General features: G+C 39.0%; 1 protein-coding gene and 1 long non-coding RNA gene across 2 annotated transcripts; one reads left to right on the forward strand and one right to left on the reverse strand.

Moving 5' to 3' along the window:
- Positions 1 to 4,906: 4,906 nt before the first annotated feature.
- LOC101737212 (alpha-tocopherol transfer protein-like) lies at positions 4,907 to 24,892 on the reverse strand. The gene is made up of 5 exons (XM_038016446.2): positions 24,344 to 24,892; positions 10,365 to 10,524; positions 9,534 to 9,714; positions 8,670 to 8,861; positions 4,907 to 5,518 (listed from the first exon to the last, which is right to left on the reverse strand). The coding sequence occupies exons 1-5, from the start codon at positions 24,489 to 24,491 to the stop codon at positions 5,273 to 5,275; spliced, it is 927 nt and encodes a 308-aa protein (XP_037872374.1). The 5' UTR covers positions 24,492 to 24,892; the 3' UTR covers positions 4,907 to 5,272.
- On the forward strand, positions 5,368 to 16,937 carry LOC134200327 (uncharacterized). Its single transcript, XR_009975183.1, has 2 exons — positions 5,368 to 5,508; positions 11,141 to 16,937. It is a non-coding gene; the product is annotated as an uncharacterized LOC134200327 (long non-coding RNA).
- Positions 24,893 to 25,156: the final 264 nt, after the last annotated feature.

Raw genomic sequence — 25,156 nt, forward strand, 5'->3', positions numbered from 1 at the left:
TAAAGTTATATAGTATAAAATAATTTTATACTTTAATAAGAATGTAATATTTATTGTAGGTATGCGTCGTACGTACCTTTAGGTTCTTTCTGCATTGCCCCTTCTATCCGATGATTTACAAGCGAAGTATATTGTCCCTTAGGATTTTTTAAATTTTTATTTTATTTTAAATGGAAGACAAACAGTGAACTTAAACTATATAAAATCTAAACTTACAACTAAACACCATTTAAATGTCTCCGCATTTAAATAACTACAAACGATTGTGGCATCGCATCGCCTAGAATTAAATAATTAAAGTAAAACGTAAAACAAAAATAACAATTTGAAAAAAAAACCAGTAAAACGTAGTAATAAAAAAAAAAAAATGAAAATAATTAATTAAATATTTGCATCGCAACAATTTGCAACCATCGACCGACATTAGGAATAAGGTGACACTCTACAAAACTTGTATACGTCCGGTCATGACCTATGCAAGTGTAGTGTTCGCTCACGCGGCCCGTACAAACTTGAAACTCCTCCAAATAATCCAATCCCATTTTGCAGGATAGCCGCCGGAGCCCCAGGGTATGTGGACCTCCACGACGACATGGACCAGAAAGCGGCACGATACGAGAATCCTCTCATCGTGGGCACCGGTAACTACATTCCCGATCCTGCAGACCGAATGGTAAACAGTCGACGTCGCCCAAAACACGTCATTTCGTCTCATAAGTCTGACCTGTCAAAGTTCGAGGTTTATTAAGCAACATTTTTGCCACTAACCCGGCTCTGAACCACTTCACAGCTATGATGGCGAGCGTTCTTTTTCAAAAAGGTTTGAAAGAGTCCCAAGGTGTTTTTTTTTTTTTTTTTTTTTTCCCTACCTATGCTGATAGCCTTGAGAGGCTATTTCAGCTTCACCCTAACGTTAGTAGGTGAGCTCGCGGGGCTCAACCGGAGAGTTGCTAACACTGACCCTAGCAAGAGCAGTGCTTCGCAGAATCTACCACCGGATCGGAAACGCGACCCACTGAGAAGATCCGGCGAGAAACTCAGTGGGCTGTGTCTATGGGTTAGTTCGCTCGTCGAGCCCTTCGTCGCAAGCGACGGGTTCGACGAGGACGGTGACCGGTGCTTGTGGTGCCTAAAAGCACCGTTAATGGATCAGGAGGATCCGTAATGACGTGCTTTGGGCGACGTCGACGGTTTACCATTCGGTCTACTGGGTCGGGTATGTAATTTCCAGCGGCTACGATGAGAGGGTTCTCATGTCGTGCCGCCTTCTCAAAATGGCGCAGCGATGCCGACTGTAGATACTTACTAAGAGAGTCGAGCTCCAGGTCGTCGTGGAGATCCACATTCCTAAGGAACCAAGGCGCTCCGACGGCTATCCTGCAGAATCGTGATTGAATAACCTGAAGGGATTTCAAGTGGGTGCGGGCTGCGTGAGCGAACACTACGCTTGCATACGTCATGACGGGGCGTATGCAAGTTTTGTAGAGAGTTACCTTATTGCGGAGGGACAGTTTGCTTCGACTACAAAGCATTGGATAGAGTCGTCCTAGAATAAACGCGGCGCGGTCGCGTACCGTTTTTATATGGGGACGGAATGTCATCCCTCTGTCGAGAGTGACGCCTAGATATTTGACCTTCGAGACCCACGGAATGGGCTGGCCAAAGAGAGTGATGGGACTAACGGCGGAGGTGTTTGCGCGCCTACTACGGAGTGGGATGCTCGAAGTGATGTTCGGAGGGCGACCCCTTTTGAAGAGCACCGCTGCGCTTTTCGTGGGGTTAATGTCTATTCGCCACTTCCGGAACCACTGTCCCATGGTGGCTACTGCGATCTGGAGTCGCCGATGAAGCAGCGACATCTTCCTACACGAGTAGTAGATAGCCGTGTCATCGGCGAAGAGCGCTAGATGGGTCTCCGGAGACCGGGGTATATCATTGATATACAAACTAAATAATAACGGGGAGAGCGCGGAGCCTTGCGGGACTCCGGCAGTCAGTTGACGGGGACGAGAACGAGTTCCCTCTACTCGATATCGAAACGAACGGTTCGACAAGAAGTCTCGTATGATGAGCACGAGTCTGTCTGGCACTCCCATGTTGTACAGTTTGTAAATTAAACCGTTGTGCCAGACTTTGTCGAACGCCTTCGCGATGTCGAAGAAGAGGGCGCCGGTCGGGATTTGTTTACGCCTATTTAGCCCTATCAGAATGTGCTCCGTGAGGCGGTGCACTTGTTGTACGCACGAGTGTTTTGAGCGGAATCCGAACTGTTCGTCTATGAGAATTTTGTTCGCGGTAACAAAATCCCAGAGGCGTTTTCTAAGGAGACGTTCGTAAATTTTTCCTATCGTCGAGAGGAGACTAATCGGACGGTAACTAGAAGTTTCGTTTCTCGGTTTGCCCGGCTTATGTATACCGATAACGTCCGCTTCTTTCCACACCGCGGGGAAGATGCAGTGCGTCATAGCGGCATTTAAAATTGTAGCCAACATTGCTATCAGTTGGACTGGCAAAAATTTTAGCGCGCGGTTGTGGATGCCGTCGGAGCCTGGTGCCTTCCTAGGTTGGAGGTTGTGGATCGCGTCTCTAACTTCGTCCGTGGTAATGGGGGGTAACGCGTCCGAGGGCGGCAGGGAAGCTCTGCGCTCGACCTCCCTGTCGACTAACTCGGTGTGTTCGGGGTCCGCGTGTTGAGTGCTGGTGGTGCACTGCTCTTGCAGTGCATCGGCCAGCAGCTCAGCCTTGTCATCGTCATCGAATGCCGGTGGTTGGCCTGAAGGGCGTAAGAGGGGAGGCATAGTAGCGGTAGTTTCGGATTTGAGAGTCCTAGCTAGTCGCCAGTATGCTTGGTGGGAGGGCGCGAGTTGTTCTAAATAACTATGCCAATTATCGTTACGCGCGTCGCTTAAGCGGGAGTGGACTTCGCGTTGTAGACGACGCATCTGAATCCGGTTTGAATGCGTGGGAAGACGATCGTAGGCCCGGATTGCCGCGTTCCTAACTCTTAAGAGATTCCTAAGATCGGGGGACAGTCTGATGCGGTGGAAGCTGTCCTCCATATCGACTTCTTTAGAAGATCTAATGATCGCGGAAGAGATGTGATCGGTAATGATGTTTATGGATTCGACGGTGTCCTCGGGGGATGGATTCGAATCCGGGCCGTAAGGGAGGATTGGCGGAGCGGCGTCGGCTAGGCACGTGCCCAGCTTATTCCAATCCACCATGGTCCTCGTAACAGTGACTGGGTTGTGAGGGCGACCGAGCTGCATAACGACAGGTCGGTGGTCTGAGTCGAGCTCTGACATTGCTTCGATGGAACGCAAGCGCAGAGTTACGTTCCTAAGCAATGCCAGGTCTATAGTGCTCGGACGGAGCGCGATGTTATACGGATAACATGTTGGAGTTGGGGGGCCGACTATTTCAAAGGTGAGGTCGTCTATAAACGCGTCGAGACGCCTACCGTTAACGTTTGTACGATGGCAGTTCCACCTAGTGTGGTGGCAATTTAAATCGCCTGCCAGGATGACGGAGTCTCCCATGCCGAACAGTGACTCGATGTCACTGCTCAGAAGGGGCTTGTCCGGGGGGAGATAAACGGATGCGATGACGATCGGCTGGTGTCCCGTCAGCGAGATACGGCACACTGACGCCTCGATATGTGAGAGCGAGGGAGTATCGAGAGGGACAACGTGCAGGGCCCGCCTATAGTAAATGGCAGTCCCGCCTTTGGAGGCGGTGAGTCTGTCATTCCTAACCATGACGTAATTCGCGACTTTCGGGTCGCGACGCGAGGGCTTCAGACAGGTTTCCTGCACTAATAGAATATCTACAAGATTATCGCGGAGGAATTCGAAAATTTGATCGCGTTGCCGCGCGAGTCCGTTAGCATTGTAGAATGCTAACGTAAGGGAATACGGTTTTTCTCTACCTTTTTGCGCCATTGATTACCGGTAAAGATTTTATAACGTACGCGACACGGACTCATAAACGTCCATGTGATCGAACGCGGCCGCGAGCCGCTGTTCGGGGGTTGTCGACCTACGGATAGCGTCAGCGAACGATCGCAGACGGTCGAAGTTCACCGCGGTGACGAAGTCGCGCACGAGCGCGAAGTCGTTGGCGGCAGAGGGTTGCGGGGGACGGAACGCGGGCGCGGGGCGAGGTGCGAGCAGGGGCTGAGGCGCGGGGCGTGTCGCGAGCGGGGGCGGGGGTGCGGTTTGTGTTCCCGCCTTCGTATACGGCAGCGGCTTTTTCCACGCTGAAACCGTGGGAACTGCAGCCGGCACGAAGGCAGGTTTCGGCACTGAGGGTGCCGAAGTCTTTGGGCCGACGGTTCGCGGAGCTGGGAGGGTTGAACGCTTGCGCGGAGCCCTAGGACATCCACGGTAGTTCGCGGGGTGCCCTTGCTTAAGGCATAGGACACAACTTGGGGGTTCGGTCGCGGTTTCCCTAACACGCGAGCAATCTAGTGTGGCGTGGTCGCCGAGGCACTTTACGCAGCGGGGGCGCGCGTGGCAATTACGAGCCGAGTGGCCGTAAAGCTGACATCTGTAGCACTGCCCGGGAGTGCCACGCTTGTGGGGGGCTTCGATTGAGATCCCGGATAGGCCGCAAATTGTCGTGAGACATGCGATCTTCTTTTTGGCCTCCGGGGTGGGTTCTAACGCCACGAGTATCATATTATAGGGCTGTTTGCCCCGCCCGCTGTGCATCCGGTGCACACTAATCCCAAGGTGTAGTGAGCGACCGTAGGTAGCCCTTACATCCGGGTGACAAGGCCCCTTGACCATTTACGTTAGTAAAAAAAAAAAAAAAAAAAAAAAAAAAAAAAAAAAAAAAAAAAAAAAAAAAAAAAAAAAAAAAAAAAAAAAAAAAAAAAAAAAAAAAAAAAAAAAAAAACAAAGCGTTATTGAATAAATTCTTTTTATTTTTTCCAAACTAAACCAGCCGAATTATTACTAAACTTAAAACTATAAAATATCGTTTATCAATTTAGTTCAATTATGAACTAATATCACAATGACGTTTAATTAACTAAGATACTTACGTTACTAACTTTATTTAACTTCGTTCTAGAATATATATATTTTTACCTACCCTACAATATAAGTTTCTTTATTTTCATTATAGAATATTTTTTTTCAGTTTCCAGACCAAATGAGCTTACCAAGACTTTGCTGGAAAATTCTTTGGTGATGGTGTTATTTTATTTTCAATATAATAGTAATGTAAGTAATCATCATGTTTTTATCTGTGCCTGTTTGCGAAACAATTAATCAATTTCTAATTTTCTAAATGCCCCGACCGTGCCATAAATGTCGGTATCAGGAACCGATGCATTTGCAGTACTGGCCCCCATCTCGTTGAGGTTGCGTAGGAAGTCCCGACTTTCATCAATGCGACATCTCCATTTCTTGACGAGTGCTTCTACTGATTCTTCCTCTCCGCCCCATTCTTCAGGGATCACACGTGCAGGGAAGTGCTCAAACAATTCTTCTACTTTTGCGTGTAAGTAATACTGGAAACAATAGATTTAGAAGGTATGAATAAATTTTATCATTTAATAGCTTGCAATACCAACATTAAATCGTATTTTTTGCATTGACTGATACGGTGACGTAGTAGTTTGTGCTCCTAACTGGGCAGAGGCTCGTAGGTTCGATTTTCACTACAAGCAAACATTCGAGTGGCAAGTTTGATTAGTTTTTATTTGGGATTAATTTAAATAGGTTTTAACCTATATGAGTATGTATATCAGTCATTGGTCCCCATACTACAGAGTATCTTAGTTTGGGGCCAGATGTGTTTATTTATTTAGCAAAGGTTGTTCCAGAACAAATCGGCTTCGATTTTTAAGCCTTAAGATTTAAAAAAATATATACCATAATTTTTTGCGTTTTAAACTACTCAATGACTCAATAACCTAATTTAAATCATTCGCCCTTGAAGAATGCAGATATCGATAAAACAGCTCTGCGTGCCATTTTGTAATAACACTATACCTAATACCGTTGTCACAATACAAAACGGGCCGTCATTGTATCTCTCGAGTCATCAATGGACCTTTTAGATTTAAACTGTTTAAAATTATGAAACTTTGAATTTATAACTTCTATTAGATATTTATGTAGAACTTATGGAAGTTCATGTTTCATGTTATACCTATCTAAAATTATGATAAATTGATAAGGTTAATTGGGTCCCTAAATTAAGTAAATTTTTATTAGGCGTTTGTTAAAACAGTAAAACAAAAAAAAAACAGACATAAGTTTTGACGCTAGACATGTTTTTTTTTTTATTGCTTAGATGTGTGGACGAGCTCACAGCCCACCTGGTGTTAAGTGGTTACTGGAGCCCATAGACATCTACAACGTAAATGCGCCACACACCTTGAGATATAGTTCTAAGGTCTCAGTATAGTCACAACGGCTGCCCCACCCTTCAAACCGAAACGCATTACTGCTTCACGACAGAAATAGGCGGGGCGGTGGTACCTACCCGTGCGGACTCATAAGAGGTCCTACCACCAGTAAAAATATGAAATGTAAAATAGGCCATCGGCTAACAATATAAAAAATTAAGAAACAATGATAATATAATTGATGTATTCTTAATTGGAATGATCAATTCAATTTAAATCGCCCAAACAAAGGGTTGCCCCATTGTATATGGCAGCGGTCGGGAAACCGGGGTAAATTACCCCAATAAAAATGAAACTTTTGTGATATAAAATATCATATGAATTATAAAATAACAAGAAATTATCATTTACTTTATTTTCTGTGGGGGCGATTTTTTTTCCTCATCTGTATATTACATATATTATCATTATTATTACCATTATGTATTACTAGGTATTACATTAATAAATTGAATAAGTTATGTTTAAATTAAATTTTTAGTCATTGTTTTCTTTTCAAAATTATCATGGGGGCTATAATATGAAAGTTGCTAAAAATAAGCGATTCCGTTTTTTTTTGTTCCTCGCCATGGGGTAATATCAATTTACACAAAAATATTTTGGGGTAATAATTTAAAAAGTTCCCCGACCGCTGGTATATGGCATGGTATATGGATTTATATTCTACAGTTAGGTAGGTCATTTATTTTAACCACAAATAAGATTACACGTAATAAGGTTACTTTTGGACAGGTTTTAAAAGTTTCAGGGGACATTATAAAAAAAACTGGTGCTCAACTTTATTTATCGTGACGAAACAAAATTAGGAAATTAGTGTATTTTAAGCTACCTACCTAATATTGTAGGACAATAAGTTTATTTGAATTAAGTACATAGATAGTATTTAAAATAAAATAGAGTATGTAGGTATAGTACACTAAAATTGTGCCTATATATATTAAGACCATAAATACATAATAATATAGGTTTTTTTTAAATATTAAATTTAAGAGATTTCAATTAAATTAATAATATTCAAATCAAACATGGATTAAAGAGCAAACAGGTGTTGAACAGGTTCGTTCGTTGACCTTTGATGCATGCAATAAAAAACCCGAAATCTAAAATGAGTGTTTGCAAATTCTCTATAGACGTGAGTGACTACGTCAAAATTCCTAATAAAAACAGACAATTTAATAAACATGAACACAGTAACGATCGAAGGTTACGGCTGTTCAAATAAAAAAGTTATAACTATTTTGGTAAACATACTTACAACTTATGTTAGTGGAAATTCGGTTTGACGTCAATATAAAATGATTAAGGACTATTCTAAGCATGGTGCTCCTGTTCAATAGTACCCTCTCGGTCTCGGTATATTAAGCGCCCGTAACTGAGTGGTTCTGTGGTGGAGCACGAAAGTGATAGAAGTGCCAGGGAAATACCAGCGACTTGTTAGAGCTATGTACGGTAGAGCTGATACGCACGTACGCTCCGCAGCTGGCGATACCGATGAGTTCAGTGTGGCGGTAGGCTTACACCAGGGATCAAGCCCTGCTCATTTAAGCCCTTACCTGTTCATCCTAATAATGGATGCCCTAACATCGGACATACAGGAAGAGGTACCAGAGGAGGACAAATACTGATGGTACACGTGCGGGCTTACACTACGGTCACAACTACTATCTTTAACAAAACTTGTAATTTTTGCAGGAATTATTTTTATTACACGATGTTATTCCTTCCTGTTTGTACTAAAAAAAAATTTATGTGTTAGAGATTACTGGTGGCGCGGATGCCTTTCCAGTTTTACCAGGGCAGGTGGGCGAGCAAGGGCTCAGCCAGGAGGGGTTGTACTAAAGTATGAGCAAGTGCTAACTACGTGTTTCGTTACGTTTCTTATTCTTAAGGCCGCTAAGCTACTAGGTATTATTACAATCTTTTTTTTGTGATAATTAAAATTAAATAATTGTTCGCGTTCATCGTATAATTGCAATAAATTAATTGGCATACCTTTAATACAGTAATATCCTCTATTTAAATTTTGAAAGGATAGGATTGCAAGGCCGGACTTTACTAATGATCGAATAAGAATTTTCCTCGCTACAGACAGACACGAATAGATATTATATCTTTCCTGGACTCCACTCGACAGAGAGTGGAAATGCCAGAAGCACAGGAATGCTGCCTACTTCAATCCTACGGCAATCCAATCCAACCAGCTTTGGAGTAATCACATGCATGGTGTAATTTCAGTAAACATTCTTACCCGTCTCTTGATTTTCTCGTTCACGCAATTCCTCATGAGCTGTAAAGACGATGCCAGAAACGTCGGTGCTCCAACGACGTGGATCCTTTTGAGCCTCTGAGGGTAAGCCGCCTGTGCGAGTTGGATGCCTCGTCTGATTGCACCGGCAGCGGCAGCGACCCGAGCCACTAGTGATCCTCTAACTTTTGAAACCTACAGGATTGACTATTCTATTTAGCTCAGAATATTTCAAAAACACACACAAAACCATTGCATTTCAACTACGAATTTAATATACATCGTGTAATTACGTAATACGTACGCAGCTTATAATAAAAAGAGCGCTTTGAGAAGCAACCACGCTTTTAATGAACTATTAACATAAAGGAGACTGATAAATAAAATAAATAATAAGGTTGGTTTTAATTAATTGTAAGTAGGATTGGTAAGAACGGAACGTATGAAAAGAGTGTGGAACGGAGCGTTAACATGTGAGAGAAAACGGAAAGAAAGGGAGAAGAGAATGACAGACAGAATGACAGAGAAAAGGAAGATGGCGAAGATGGTTAAAAAAAATGAGCAAGGCGCAATAAAGGTGTTAATTAATTTTTAAATTATTATTATAACAGAAGATTTGGAAAAAAGTAACTTTTATTTTATGCACTGCGATCCGAACGAATATTTTATGTATATAATATAAATTTTATGTAATGTGATTTAAAATGAACATTTTCAGTTGATACTACCAACTACCGGTCAAACTGCTTTACAACCTTGATCGGATACACTTTTCAGTCCATGTCTTAACTGTTTAAGACTATGGAATTCAAAACCTAGTCGTCTCTTCCGTTCAGCTACAATGTTTTCAAATAGTGGTATACCAACCTCATAAATAAACACGTCCCCGGTTATAAGTGTTTCGTCCTTCATACGAGCGTCGCTCAAGAGTAATGTGGCGCGAACTGCTGCCGTCACATCAGCAGAACTCTCGGGGTATCCGGGCTTTATTATGAATACAGTTATTCTCAAACCTTCATCGGTCAGTTTTGGAAGAGTTGCGATGTCACTGTTGAGTAAACGTTAATGTTAATAGTCGTAATAGTTTAAGCGGTAGTATCTATATATTAATACGTGAAGCAAAAACTTTGTATCCTTTTTTATGAAAATTCCGCGGACGGAGGAGTATGAAATTTCCCACACTTATAGAAAATATAGAGAAGGAGTGCAGAATGCTAATTTTTTTTATGAATTATGCCCAAATAATATGCCCAATTAAATCAATAAAAGAAACATGACACACACACGCATTATACTCTTCGTTCATTGTCAAACTTTAGTTATTGTTCCAAGTTCGTGGTCAAATTGAAAATAGATTAATATTGTGTTTATAATGTAGCCTTGGCGAAATCTGTGATTATAAGAAGTAAAATAATAGTCTTTATAACTTCTAATTTCAATTAATTGTAGTCGAAATTCGACTACCGGGGGACCGCTAGTTGATATAAATAGGGATAATAAAATTATAATTCGTATTTTCGAGATCCCTTTAACTTAGTTTTTAGGATAGATAGCGATGACTAGGTAAATAGAGTTCATAGACATCACAGTGTGAATGTTGCTACCCGAGGTTTGAGTGCGATCTCATATCGTTCCGATATACTAATTATGTATGCATAAAAATTTAAAAAAAAGTAGATAGCATTTGCAAAATCTCACCAAAATTTACAAACATCGTTGAGAGGAGGTTCGTTCAAAGATATGTATTCGTAGAGGTCCCTATGACGTTTGCGAGCTATACAAAATGCTTCCAGTTTTGATCTAGCCCGATCCAAGTCCATTCGACATCCTCGGACGAATAGCTCCAATAGATGTTTGTCTGTAACATCGACACACTGATAAAGAATTCTGTAAAAATAAATGTATCTCATTTGGACACGTTCACGAACATAAACACATGCTCGGTGGTCTATTAGCCTAACTGTAGTACCAAAGTAACCCAACCATATAGGTAACACCAGGTGACCTGTGAATTCGTCCACTCATCTAGAGGAAAAAATCTCGTATTGATATACATATTTGCAGTGGGCAATGTCAGCACGTTTAATATGTTCAATATTAACACACAAAAATAAATACGTATTGCATTAATTATAGTTACGTTTACGTAATTAAGACTACTTTTACGATTTGATTATGAGTTTTTATTGTTACATTTCCAAGTTCCGACGTTTCTTTTTTAAAAGTTTTCGTGGTCACCGATGACTAAGATAATCATAAAGGTCGACATTCGAAGTAATTTTGATTACATAATATGTGTACGGATCGCCAATACCGAAGAAAATATTTTTACGTGTCAAATTGTGTAAGACTTTAACGTGACGGCTAACCAGCAAAAACGTGATTAGGGGCTTGGAGGGTGTCTACGTGTGTGTGGGCCGCGTGAGTGAATACCACACTCGCATATGTCATGACGGGTCTTTTTTTTTCCACAGGAGAAAATCGCCGGATTCCGGTATGTGGGAGTTGAACGTCACTAAAAACTGCTGCCGCTCACAGCCGACGACCTACCCTGGACCGGGCCGGAACCCAGTCGGAACTATTGAGACGGTGGGACTGGGTTTACGTAGAGCATATTACATCCATTCCGCCGTCCCCCAGACGCCGGATCGGCGGCCGCCAGCGACACGACCGCCAGTTCCCTCGGTCGACTGGCCAAGAGCCCGCATTGATGGCGCCGCGCTACACCTTCCCGCGGAGCGGTCGGGGGAACACGGCCAACCACGCTGCCCCGCGCCTAGGTTCGTCCCTGCACAAAGCGGGTGGAGCCCGAAGCTCTTAGGGGGCCGGGTTACGGACCGGACCCTGGTCCCGACCCCCTGCTCGGCGGCGGCGAATTTCTGCGTAGTGAGGAGAGCTTTGCCTCACTCGCTCCGTCGCCTCCTTCTACAAGATGGTGCACTTGCAGAAGTCGAGCATAGGCTTCCAGGACTCGTCGCTCCCAAGCATCGACGCCACGACGCCAGGCAGCGACAAGTTCGGTCCTATCTTCGCGACAAGAATACGGCGCTGCACCTCCCAAGCGGGGCAGATAGCGAGCGTATGCTCCGTCGTGTCCAGGTCGTGTCCACAATGGTGGCACCTTATCGTCGGCTCAGCTCCTATCCGGTGGAGGTACTTCCCGAAGCATCCGTGCCCAGTCAGCACCCGCACCAGACGGAAGGTGAGGCAACCTCGGCCACGATTCACCCAGTCATCAAAGACCGATGATGTGTCTTAAGCAAGTTTTGTAAAGTGTCACCTTATTGGGACAAATTTTCTGTGGGGGCGGAATGTCGTTGATGCATCCAGGGTGACTCCCAGGTTTTGACCTTCCTGGCCCAGGGTATTGATTGACCGAAGAGGGTGATCGGGGGAGTGAAGATTTTACGCCTAATGCGGGGTGACATACTTGTTGGCTACGGGTCGGGTTTCCTTGACTCGATAATGAAAAGAGCGGTTTGACAAGAAATCCTGTAAGATGAGCACGAGACTGCCCGGTACACGCCCTTGTTGAAGACCAAATAGTTGTGCCAAACTTTGTCAAACGCTTTTGCGACTTCGAAGAAGAGGGCTCCCGATCAGTTTGCATTACATTACTACTGGCGATTAGGTAGGATTTTTCTTTTTCATACAACTTTAACAAACTAAGCCATGGTTTCAATGTGCTTGTTTTTTAAGATTTTAATAACTTATATGATTTAGTTAATGCGATCTGGGTTTTTAACAAAATAGTTTTTTTTTAAATCTGGATGATCATCATCAGTTCAGACTATGATGCGATTTGCTGCTAGCTCGATAACAGTGGGCTTGCTGCCTCTGCGTCAGTCGACCGTTTGACGTTTATTATAAAAAGGGTTGTATACATTTAAAGGGTAATACATAATAGTATAAATAAATAATAAAGTAACTGAAAATGGGGTTTTAGAACTACATATATATATTAAAGTGTCATGAATAATATAAATTCAACATTACATCATGACCTAGAGAATAAGGTGGGTGGCGGCATTTACGTTGTAGATGTCTATGGGCTCCGGTAACCACTTAATACCAGGTGGGCCGTGAGTTCGTCCACCCATCTAAGCAATAAAAAAAAATTACAATCGATAAACCGATTCAACAAGTTTTAAAACAGCATCTGACGTCAACAAAACAAGTTCTAGTTTTCTTTGTTCCAACAATACGAGGATGTACTGAGAATGGTAATGTATTGTTCTATTCTGTAACTTATGAATTTACCTTCAATCTAACCATCCCTATTGGATCAGAAGGTGAGATGGACTGAACTATTGTGAAGATAATGTTGCGTAAAATAATTTAATTAGAGGTCAATGTTTCACCTCAAAGAAACTATTCATCGTTAGCTGTTGATTAAAAGATAAAATATGCAATGACCACGATCCAAGCGTGAAGGTCACAAATTATTAATTAACTATATATTATTGAGTGAGGCGAAGTTAATAGCATGGAAACTTTTGAGCATGAAAAGCATAAAAATATGCGATCGAAATAAATAGATTTGAAAAAACACATTGAATTAATAATAACTTAATTATGTTAATATCTTGGAAAAACACAGAATCATTTCCACAGTAAACAGTAGATTTTCCTATCGACGTAGTCATGTTGAAAATACTGAAATGACAACTCTGGTGACTTACATTATACTTACATTTAAGTCTTTATCTACGCAATTTCCGTTTAAGTTAATTAATTTATTAAAAAAGAAAAACATTTCTATTAATCAATTTTTTTTCCCTACCTAAGCTGATAGCCTTGAGAGGCTATATCAGCGTAACCTTAACTAGTAGGTGAGGTCACGGGGCTCAAACCTGACGACATTGTTAACACGAACCCTAGTCAGAGCCGTGCTTCGTAGAATCTACCACCGGATCGGAAACGCGACCCACTGAGAAGATCCGGCGAGAAACTCAGTGGGCTGTGTCTGAGGGTTAATTAATTTAGAACGATGACCGGTGCTTGAGATACCTAAAAGCACCGTTAGTGGATCGGGAGGATCCAAAATGACGTGTTTCGGGCGACGTCGACTGCTTTCCATTCTGTCTGCAGGATCGGGAATGTATTAATCAAAATATGGACGCATAGTATCAATGAATGACTGCCAACGCAGTGGTAATTTTTCAATGCCCTTCTTGAAGAAGTCAGGAAACCAATAAACTTTTAAAAATCATTTTGTACTGCATCTTGGGTATTGAATATATTGTGTTGTTTATCTCGAGGTGGGTGGGGCATTTTACGTTGTTGATATCTATGGGTTCCTTAGAAACAGATGAGCCGTCAGGTTGTTCACTCGTCTAATCAAATAAATTACATGATTTGCAACACAAACGGTTCTGTGGTACTCGTAGTTTATTGACTACTAGCGTTTGCCCCCGACTTCGTGCGCGTGGAATAGTTACTTTGGCATAGCAACTAAATTTTAACTGCGACTTCATTTACGTAGAAAGAAAAAAAAAACCCGATTTTGAAACATTATTTATTGATGCTCCGTTTGTTTTGGTCTTAGCGTGATGTTACAAAGAATTTTTCAAATCGGACCAGTAGTTCCTGAGATTAGCGCGTTCAAACAAACAAACTCTTCAGCTTTATAATATTACTATCGGACCGCTCCGGCTTCGCTCGGGTCTTTAATAAAAATTTCAACGATATTTGACGTTGTTTTATTTTTTTAATTAAAGAACACTTATTGCGGCATAACTATAACAGTTAGACATATGCTGTCGGGAAACTTTTTGTAAATAATAATGTGTTCTACAAAGTCGTAGTACATTATTTTATTCTATCATCAATAGTTTTCGCAGGGCACGCGATGTAAAGAATATTTTAGGTAATTATTTTACACCTTGGGTTACATTATTGGAGTTTTAGTAAGGATCCCTAAATTTTTTCAAAAAAGACTATAGCCTATGTTACTCAGGAATAGTGTAGCTTCCAAACAGTGAAATTTTTTTTTTTAATCGATTCAGTAGTTTCGGAGCCTATTCAATACAAACAAACAAACGAATCTTTCCTCTTTATAATATTAGTATAGAAGTATAGATGACGTACAAGTGCTGACACAGTCAAGGTTTTTGTCGATACACAAATTCTTCTTAAATAAGTATCGTTTTACGGAGGATTATTGAACATCGCCATACGAGTATGTGTTTGTGTATACGTTCATTCTTTGTTCCAATTCCGTACCGTCGGAAAATATAACTTCTCTTCCACTATACGTCATATCTTTTTACTGTCATGCAACGAAATGTATCTAGACATGATAAGCTATTTGAATTTTATTCTCAATTCTCGTCCTCTTATCGACTATTATCGAATAGTTACCTAAAAGTTGACTTAGTTAATTAGTAACACTTACTGATGTTCATGAACGACGGTCACGGTTTACCATCAGGTGTGCTGTGTGTTTGTTTTCTACAGTGGCAATTAAAAAAAGCTGAGATATTTGCTAATACAGAAGAAAATAGTAGTAGAAACGGGCGGGTCGCATACACTTTTGATAATAGCTGAATATTATAATAATTATATTATACATTGTTATTTTTTAAATACATTAAAATATGTAATTCAAAAATAACTATTAAAACCGCAAGACCAAAATCTGTTCTGTGCTTAGACAGTAAAGTCATAATATTACGTCAGTATATCAAGCTCAACATTGTTTTTTTTTTGTAAACGATGAGTTATTTTTTACAAAAGCTGGTTTCTTCTAACTATTTCCGTGATCTTAATAATCTACCTAAACGGATTTTCATATATTCAATTTCATTAAAATCAATCAAATTCTAATTTTTATAAGTGTTAGAAGTGTTGTTGTTATGTTGAAGTTCTGGCTCCGGATAGGTAAATGATACCAAACGAAGTTTTTTTATTTTTTTTTATTGCTTAGATGTGTGGACGAGCTCACAGCCCACCTGGTGTTAAGTGGTTATTGGAGCCCATAGACATCTACAACGTAAATGCGCCACACACCTTGAGATATAGTTCTAAGGTCTCAGTATAGTCACAACGGCTGCCCCACCCTTCAAACCAAAACACATTACTGCTTCACGGCAGAAATAGGCGGGGCGGTGGTACCTACGCGTGCGGACTCACAAGAAGTCCTACCACCAGTAATTACGCAAATTATAATTTTGCGGGTTTGATTTTTATTGCACGATGTTATTCCTTCACCGTGGAAGTCAATCGTGAACATTTGTTAAGTACGTATTTCATTAGAAAAATTGGTACCCGCCTGCGGGATTCGAGCACCGGTGCATCGCTCGACACGAATGCACCGGACGTCTTATCCTTTAGGCCATGACGACTTTTTACGTACGTAGTAATGTATTTTAAGTAAGACCGTATTCCATTATAGCGCAACAGCATCGTGTAATTAAATCAGATTCTTATCATTTTAAATGTAAACGTAAATTTATCACTTTGCGTAAGTGTATAATAAATAACCAACTGGCAAATATTATAAAAGTCAGCATGGTTCGTTTACCCCCTTTTTTTTTTTCTTTTTTCCTACCTTTTTTCCTGCCTTGAGAGGCTATGCCAGCGTAACCGGGCGAGTGGGTGAGCTCACGGGGCTCAAACCGGGAGTGTTGCTAACACTGGCCTAAGCAAAAGCAGTGCTTTGCAGAATTTAAATCTTCGAATTTAGATATGGCTAAAAGAACTAAACGATCCGCCTAGTATAAGACGGTTACTGGAGCTCATTAGCGTTGCAACATGCAAGCCACCCACCTAGAGACATGCAGAAAGTAAATGAATTCTTGAAATTATTTCTAGTTACGAAAACGTTACCTTTTTTATTTATATAATAAACAAGAAAATCAGTCTACTACCTGTTGGCAAGTATTTCATTAACGACTTTAAAAATAAGTAGGAGGTTATCAATTCTAATTAATTTTTTTAAGTGTGTGTTACCTCAGAAATTCTTTCTAAGTGCGCCGATTTTGATGATTCCTGTTTAATTTAAAAGCCGTTTTTCACGTCCCATTTAAATATTTATTAACATCTAATCAGCAGTTTTTGAGATATTCTTAATAATGCAAATTTAATTGACCTCGGCTGTACTGATAATATTATTATTTTATTCTGTAAGTTTCTTTGAAGTCGCTTTTGTTTTTAAATTTTGAATTGTTTATTATTCATCTTGACGTTTTTTATTTTAATTATTATATTAATTCAAAATTAGCGACGGGCGTACCAAATTAAAATATTTTTATTACACTTCTACACAAAGCAGTTTTATTTAAAAGTCAATAGTTGATGAAAGTCCCATAAAATTATTCGATTACAGCTGTTTTAAACTATGTCACCAACTTGGTCAAGGTGCGTCTGCATACTCACGTAATTTTACGAGTACAGTGCACAAAGTTAGAATTAAAATGCGTTGTTTGTCCATCGTGAGGAAGTCTGTTTGTAAATAAGTGCCATTGTCCGAAACAATGATGTAAATAAAGACATTTGTTTTCGTTTCACATATACGGCAGAATGATTTAATTGCTCGATTAGTTTATTTGAGCCGATGACTGAGATCCTCTTTTGTTGTGGAAGTTTTTTTTTTGTCACAGTTCTTAGTTTTTGTACTGCTGTTGAATTTGATTGATTGAAAAAATAATGAGCAACAAAAAAATTGCGTATTCGAGAATTTTGTTTGGCTATATTATTCGTTAAATTCTGCTATGTTGTTGATCGAATGTTGACTTTAAAAAATGTATAATATTATTTTTTACTTGATTTAAAGTCGTTGAATTTCATTGTCACAATGATATTACCGTGTTACTATCAAATACAAACAATAATCCGTACTTACCTAAAAATATGGGTTAAAATGTTTTGTAGATATGTGTCTTTTACACTTTCTAGACACACTATAAATATTGTGGCCATTAATTTTATAATTATTGCTAATTTATTTAAATTTTAAATTAATCTTAAGATAAGCACGGGTACGAGCGTTGTAACGTATTTTTATATGTAAATCAACACGCATTGACTATTTGATACCAAGTTTCGACTCTGCTCCTGCCAATTTATGGCGCGGAACAGTTTAGCGATAAAAGTTAGGCTACGTCAATCTCTTGACTTAAAACTATTACTTTAAAAACATCATGTCAGATTGATTCATTGATTCTTACAAGAAGCACAAACAAATATACAAACAAACTAACAAACAAACAAACTTCCTTACACATTCATAAAATTAAAGGGTGGATTATATTTGCGAGGCTTGGATATGAGTGTACCGAATTTGATATTTGATAAAACAGTTTTAGGCATTACACAATTTAATACAGAAAGATCTTGTAAAATGTATTGATATGAAGAAAGCAGCTTCGGTTCGTTATTTCAATGCAATTAGACTTCATGTCATCGAATTAATGTCATGGCGAACATGGTAAAAAAAAATGCAAAACAATAAAACAGGTCCTAATTATTGGATAATCAGTAAACTCTCAGCTGATCGTTACATTCAACAAACATTCATGGCAAGTCTACGAAAGCCGCTTGAGGCTGGAATACAAATCAAGTGAAACTAGGTAATATTGCGGCCAGTTGATATAGGATGTTGCAATTTTAAGACTGATTGAAGGCATGACTTCACGCTTACGAAAATTACCTCCAACCGTGATTAAAATAAGTACCCACTAAGAAGGTTATTTGAGTCGTCTATTATCAAAGGTGGCAATCTGTGCATTTGGACAAAAAAAATATATTGATATGTCAATACAGATTGATTTGAATATAATCGTCTCCTTCAAAGAATACGGTTCAAAACCTGCATTAAATAAAGGTTAATACTTAACCTGTTATTTATCTAAGATGTCGTTCCGAAGAGTTTTGTGACTGCCAATGGAATACAAAGTCAATAATTCGTTTTTCTGATTTACCAATAATTGTCCAAAAGTCAGATTGCCGGCTTTGATAATAGTCGACTCATTTTAGGCGACGTAATGTGACACTGATTCTCCGAAATTGATTTTTTTCATTATTTTAACCTGGGATGATAATGGCATTTAATCCTGACCAGTTGTGGTGCACACTAGTTAATACTCGTGAGACTTCGGGTCTATAATGCCGTTAGAAATACTAGAAGTACACAAATCGTCTTTTAGCATTAAAAGTGTAGAAATCCAAAAATATTCGAAATTGACTTAATATGCGAAACCATTTGGTATCACCAATATTTTTCTCATAAATACTGTCAAAAGAGCGTAGTTTAGTTTTTTTGTTTATTTTTGAAGTGAAAACTTCTTTAGAATCGTTGTGATTTCAAACCGGATGCAACGGAAAAAACGACAGGTAAGAGACACAAATACAAAAATGTGTAGGATGAAGCCAGCAAAGAATGAGACAGAAATATACATACTATTTAATACAGCGCCATCTGTGAGATTTTTTAATACTAACGTGCGTATGAAAGCTCTTGTAGTAAATTTTAATTTAGGATTATACGTGAAATTAAAATATCAATTCACAGAGGGCGCTACCTTACAATTATTAACTAATGACAAAATTTTACATATACTTAAGACGTTTAGGATAATTGTATTTTAATTTTGGAAGGTTTCACTCTACCACGTGTGAATTGCACACATGTATTTTTTTTTTGTTTACCTATTTTTTGACTACTATTAACAAAATTAATACATAATTTTATCTTACTTTAAAATACAGATAATGTAAATGGTAAAAAATAAAAAATTAAAGTTGCAAAGATGATTAATAGGTATTAAAACCATAAGAGAAAAACAGAAAAAAGAGAATATATGTACTACTTAAGAGCTTACCAGAAACATATTTAGTATATATATAGCCATAGGTTGATATAGCCGAATTATTTTACCTGGATATTTTCAAGATAATTTATCAAGTAACAAATAATTTTATCTTTTTGAAGTGAAACTTCTTTAGGCGCGTTGAGAGTAAAATTTAACTTGCGACAGATTCGTTACGGCTAGAGAGAAAAGATACCAATTAGGAAGAGCGAGAGTGAGAAAATAGTCAGAGAGTATTGCGACCCACTGTTTACGGGTGTCGGCCACTAGATGGCTTGTTATTTGTTTCTCATTGCTCCTGTAGATGTAACATATTAAGTAACTATCTTATATTTTATTTAGTTTAGCAACAACTATTGGGTTTCCTACTACATTGCAAGGCCAACGGTGTGAACTTAGCTTAAAAAAATATATGAAGAAAACCACAATACCACCGCAAAAGAAGTTTCACTTCTCTCAAGTTGCACGCGCAGCATTTTTTTAAACTCTCTATACTGGTACATGAGAGCTACTTTATTTTGTGTTGTCATCGATCCGTGATACGTGTGCAAATTTTCAAGTAAATCGTCTTGAAGTCTGACTGAAGATCGTGATGACGTTCAAGGATTCTTTTACATACAAACAAACATATACACATACATATCGAGCTAGTAAAAGTATTTTAAATTTTAAATACCTAGTTTATTAACTATCATTCCGAAGCATTATTATTCCAGAAACATGATATGTATTACTAATATTAAAAAAACCTTCATGTCCAAAAGGTCAAATAATTCAACGATATTTCAGATGTGATCAATTACCCGATATATGTGTATAATATTAGTTCAAACGTAACAGTTATTAATTTCAAAGGTTAGCCAGTTCCAAACACTGTTCGAATAATTATTATTGTAGGTCACATAATCAAACCGTGGAAATATATTACTTCCGTATACCATAAATACGGTTTTTTATGTGTAGGTTGTGAGGAGTGTTGAAACGCACCTACTCGTAAGTTCCTACGTAAATCCCATCTATAATGGTGCAGTGATTCCCCTAAGTTCCGTTAGGTTAAGGTTAATCGGATCTTAGGCCTTTACATAGACTTCACACTCAACTGGAAAGCCCAGGTATCTAACGTTGGACGAAAGACTTCTGGAATTATTCGTGCTCTGTATCGTCTCAAGAATTTCTTACTATCAGCGACTAAGACTATGCTGGTACGAGCATTGTTTATCCCTATAATTGATTATAGTGATGTGCGTTATTTTGACCTGAATGCAGACCTTCTTAATAAACTTGATCGTCTGCATTCGATTTATTTTTAACCTTCGTAAATATGATCATATATCTTCCTATCGTGCTGAGCTCAAACTTCTTCCGATTGGCCAGCGTCGTAATTTACGCGCACTGACGACTCTTCATTCCTTACTTATGTCTCCCGAACCTCCTTTCTATCTTACTCCCTATTTAAATTAGAAGTTAAAAAAAGTTTGCGGAATCGTCATGAATTTATTAAGTTACTAGCTGACCCGGCAGACTTCGTAGTGCCTCAATCGATAAATAAAAGACCTAAACTTTTGTATAAAATAAACTTAAAACAAACAAAAGGAAGGACGGGGACACATCAAAGAAAAAACAAAATTGTTATTTTTATTCAATTCCGAGCATTTTCATATTTATCTACCTTTTAAACCTTCTCTGGACTTCTACAAACAATTCAAGACCAAAATTGGCCAAATCGGTCCAGCCGTTCTCGAGTTTTAGCGAGACTAACGAACAGCAATTCATTTTGCACACCTAATTAATAAAACGTTAATTTTACCCCAAAGTTCATTTAAATTAGAATTCAATTATAGTTATTGTAAAACCTAACAAAACCTAATAAAATGTATGACATTTTATTGGCTCGGTCCCTGATTAAGCCTTTTGGTTAGATTTTTTTTTAGCTTCAAGAGTATAAACTAAACTAATAACCCATCTCCATTAAGCTGGCCTTAATTTTGATTTGAAAACGTGTAAACCATAGCCGCCATTAAAATGTTAATACATAAAATATGGGACCTCTACGACGAGACTAGTGTTTTAAAAATATAATTAAATCATGCAACGATGTAAAGTACGTCGTAAATAAAAACCAGAATAAAACGATTGTCGCAAAATGTTTTAATATCCGACAGAAACAAGGCGAATAGGATCCCCTTGACAATATCAAAATAAATATTTTAAAAGTAGAGGCTTGTGTTATTATGTATGTGTGTGATCGTGACTCTATCGATAGTATAAATGCTAAACAAGTTTCTAGCGAATCGAAATAAACAAATTATTTTAATGATGACATTTTACTGAAGTATTCGTGATAATATTATCTTTTTCTAATAATATAAGTGAATGTGGAGTCGGAATAGAAACCGGTAGACTACGACAGGGTCATTGGTTTTGCTCCAAAAACTATGCTATACTTTTAATATTTGTTTCAGATACACTATGCGATAATACATATATTAATTTCGATAAAAGGCAACCTTTATATGTATAATATGTGAACTTGGCATTTGAATATTAAAGTTTAAATTAATTAGATACAATTTAATAAAGACAGATTTCGACATATTGTTCGAGCACACAATGTTATATCATTATGGTAATTAAAGTTATAAATTATCTAAACTTAAAATAATTTGAAGGTTTTGTTTTGTATTAAGTGACTCCACTGCTAAGCTAAGGTGATCAAACGTTCAGCTTTCTAAGGTAAGGTATTTAGAATTAACTTGGTACGCGCTGGGGGCAATACGAATGATGTAACAAGTCACATCGAATTGTAGCCGAAACCGTAGATCAGTGGTTCTGGAAGTGGCGTGTCAAAGCGTACCCTACGTGAACGAAACGCACACCTGTACTCTTTCAAAAGGAGCTTGATGCGAATCTCTTCCCGATTTAGCTGGGGGAACACTCTTGAGCGCCCTTTTCGGTCAATCAATTTCCTGGGTCGGAAAGGTCAAGTACTTATAGGACGTCTTGGAGAAATGCATGACCGTACGCCTTCACCTAAACCTGTCCAGGTTCCTCAGCAGACCTCATGGTTTGCAAGTGGAGTAAATCGTTCCTTCTCGACAAGGTTCGCAATTTTACAAAGCGTGCAATACGTCCATTTACGTGGGCGTGTGCTGTGCCGTTAGAGCATCGTCGTGCGTGGTAAATCTGGATCATAACCACGATCTAGCTTTCGAATCCGTCTCTTAGTACGAGTATATCAAGACAGAGTCACTACTGCGCAGAGAACACTACTGCGCATCAATGACGTGACACGAATAATCACTTTTTATGACTGCCACTAACTATACAGCAGCCGAATTGGATCCCAGATTACGGAGCCTCCTAATCTACCCTAGATACTATTGGACGCTACTAGTACTAACATTAGTAGCAGCCACTTTATAAGTTTCCGTATTCATCGAACTTGTTTAACAGTTCGGTGTAAAACATAGCCTATAACATCAGCTCACTTAATTTCTCATCAGATCTTCTCAATGGGGTTCGATATCGATCTGGTGGTACATGTAGGTACTCGGGAAGCAGCTGCTTTTGAGTTGTTAGGCTTTCTTCGGAGACCCTTGGGCGATTCCTAGTAAACTCCCCTCTCAGCTAAAACTTAACGTCTTGGTTAAGTGACAAGGACCAAGCGGTATTTTTCCATCTCAAGAAAAAAATCAGTCGACCTATATAAAAGTCCAGTATAAACAATTAATTTTCCTACCCTAATTTTGCTCATTGACTTTTTTAAATGAATTTTTCTTGAACCTTATACAGGAACTAGCATCGGCATTGAATTAAAAAAAAAGATTTATTATTGTATCAATTAAGAAAACAATGTGCCTATTGGGTTACCTATGTTGCCTATATTGTAAAGGTTAACAACCCACAAGAATTTAAGTAAGTAGGTACCTATTCAATTTTAATATAACGTAAATATATTATTTTAATTCTCATAAAGAAAATACAAAGAAAGATAAAGCTGATATAAAAGAAGAAATAAATGCTTCTAAACCAGGGTCTTTAAAAAGTATTTGACATCGAACCATTCCCGATCCTGCGGACAGAATGGAAAGCAGTCGACGTCGCCCAAAACACGTCATCTCGGATCCTCCCGATCCACTAACGGTGCTTTTAGGTACTTCAAGCACCGGTCACCGTTCTCGTCGAACCCGTCGCTTGCGACGAAGGGCTCGACGAGTAAATTAACTCTCAGACACAGCCCACTGAGTTTCTCGCCGGATCTTCTCAGTGGGTCGCGCTTCCGATCCGGTGGTAGATTCTGCGAAGCACGGCTCTTGCTAGGGTTCGTGTTAGCAACATCGTCAGGTTGAGCCCCGTGAGCTCACCTACTAAAGTTAGGGTTACGCTGACATAGCCTCTCAAGGCTATCAGATTAGGTAGGAAAAAAAAAAAAAGACATCGAACAGTTAAAGAACTTTCAACCATGTTGCTTTACGACGCTATAGGTATTTTGAGTAGTTTCTGAGATTTTCGTAATAGTACACCTCGGTTAGAAGCGTTTCAATTCTCAGTTCTTGTTCTTCTTGAAATTATTTAAATACGAAATGTTACATTCCAATGCACCAAATTTAATACTAAAATAGGTAAAAAGCATAACTTTAGGCCCGCAGTATAAAGAGTAAGTTATAGTAATCTGTAATCTTTATATTTATAGTATTATTACATAACTTTATTTATTTATTGATATTTATTTATTTTATATCATTATTATATCTATCTGCAAAATTTGAAACGTGATAGTTGCTCGAAAAGAACTTCCTATACGCGCGTAACGCGCGCTTCATTGGCAATAAATACCTAATCAGTTTAGCATCAAAATTAACATACCAACAGTTTCTGGTTCTGGTAGGTAAGGAGTGGCTGCCAGCATATTCTGCAGGTCCCTGACTCCTCGTTCTAAGTCTCCTGGTCCTTCCCCTAACTCCTGCTTTATTACTTCCGCCTGCTTTAGCGATGGCCCTTGCAAAAACGCCATTGTTCACACCGCGACAATCATTCACGTCTGTGATCAATCAAATAATGTGAATGTGCACACCAGCTAAGTTACAAGAAAACTGAGAACAAGTTGAACACGGCACCTTTTATAAATAAGCATGCTGGTTAGAAACGTTACGACTTAGGTATAGTATACATTGACGCCGCAAATTCCAACTTGTAAGACTGCTTAAAGATCGGATGTCACGGCTAATATATTTAAAAAATATATTTAATAAAACATTAATTTAAGTAAATACCGCAAAAAAATATATATGATAAAATCTAGCACTTTTAAAGATGTGACTTTGAAAGAACAAGGAAAAATACAATATTATGAACGTCCGTTTACTTGCTTGCTATGACGTTTTCTTTTATTGTTGATTCATTTAAAATTATAGTGAGGTCAGAGTCTCAGGTCTCATGATAATAGCAAATAATATTAAATTTTTTTTATCAACCCACGCACGTTCACAATTGTACACAGGCCTCCCCCAAGGCTCACCACAATAATCAGTCTTGCGTAGCCTGCATCCAGAGGGCTCCCGCAACTTTTAGCAGGTCGTGGATCCACCTCGTGTGAGGCCTACCCACGGTATACTAAGCTTATATCTCAAGGTGGGTGGCGCATTTACGTTGTAGATGGGCTCCAGTAACCACTTAACA

This window comes from Bombyx mori, chromosome 16, assembly GCF_030269925.1.
Source record: "Bombyx mori chromosome 16, ASM3026992v2".
Lineage (NCBI taxonomy): Eukaryota > Metazoa > Arthropoda > Insecta > Lepidoptera > Bombycidae > Bombyx > Bombyx mori.

Bases quoted from the DNA above. Each gene is read 5' to 3' on its own strand.
- LOC101737212 (XM_038016446.2), bottom strand. From the start codon at position 24,491: ATGGCGTTTTTGCAAGGGCCATCGCTAAAGCAGGCGGAAGTAATAAAG. The intron at 10,525-24,343 runs GTATGTTAATTT...TCGATGTTACAG, and splicing joins ACCAGAACCAGAAACTGTTG to ACAAACATCTATTGGAGCTA. The intron at 9,715-10,364 runs GTGAGATTTTGC...TTTACTCAACAG, and splicing joins AACGATGTTTGTAAATTTTG to TGACATCGCAACTCTTCCAA.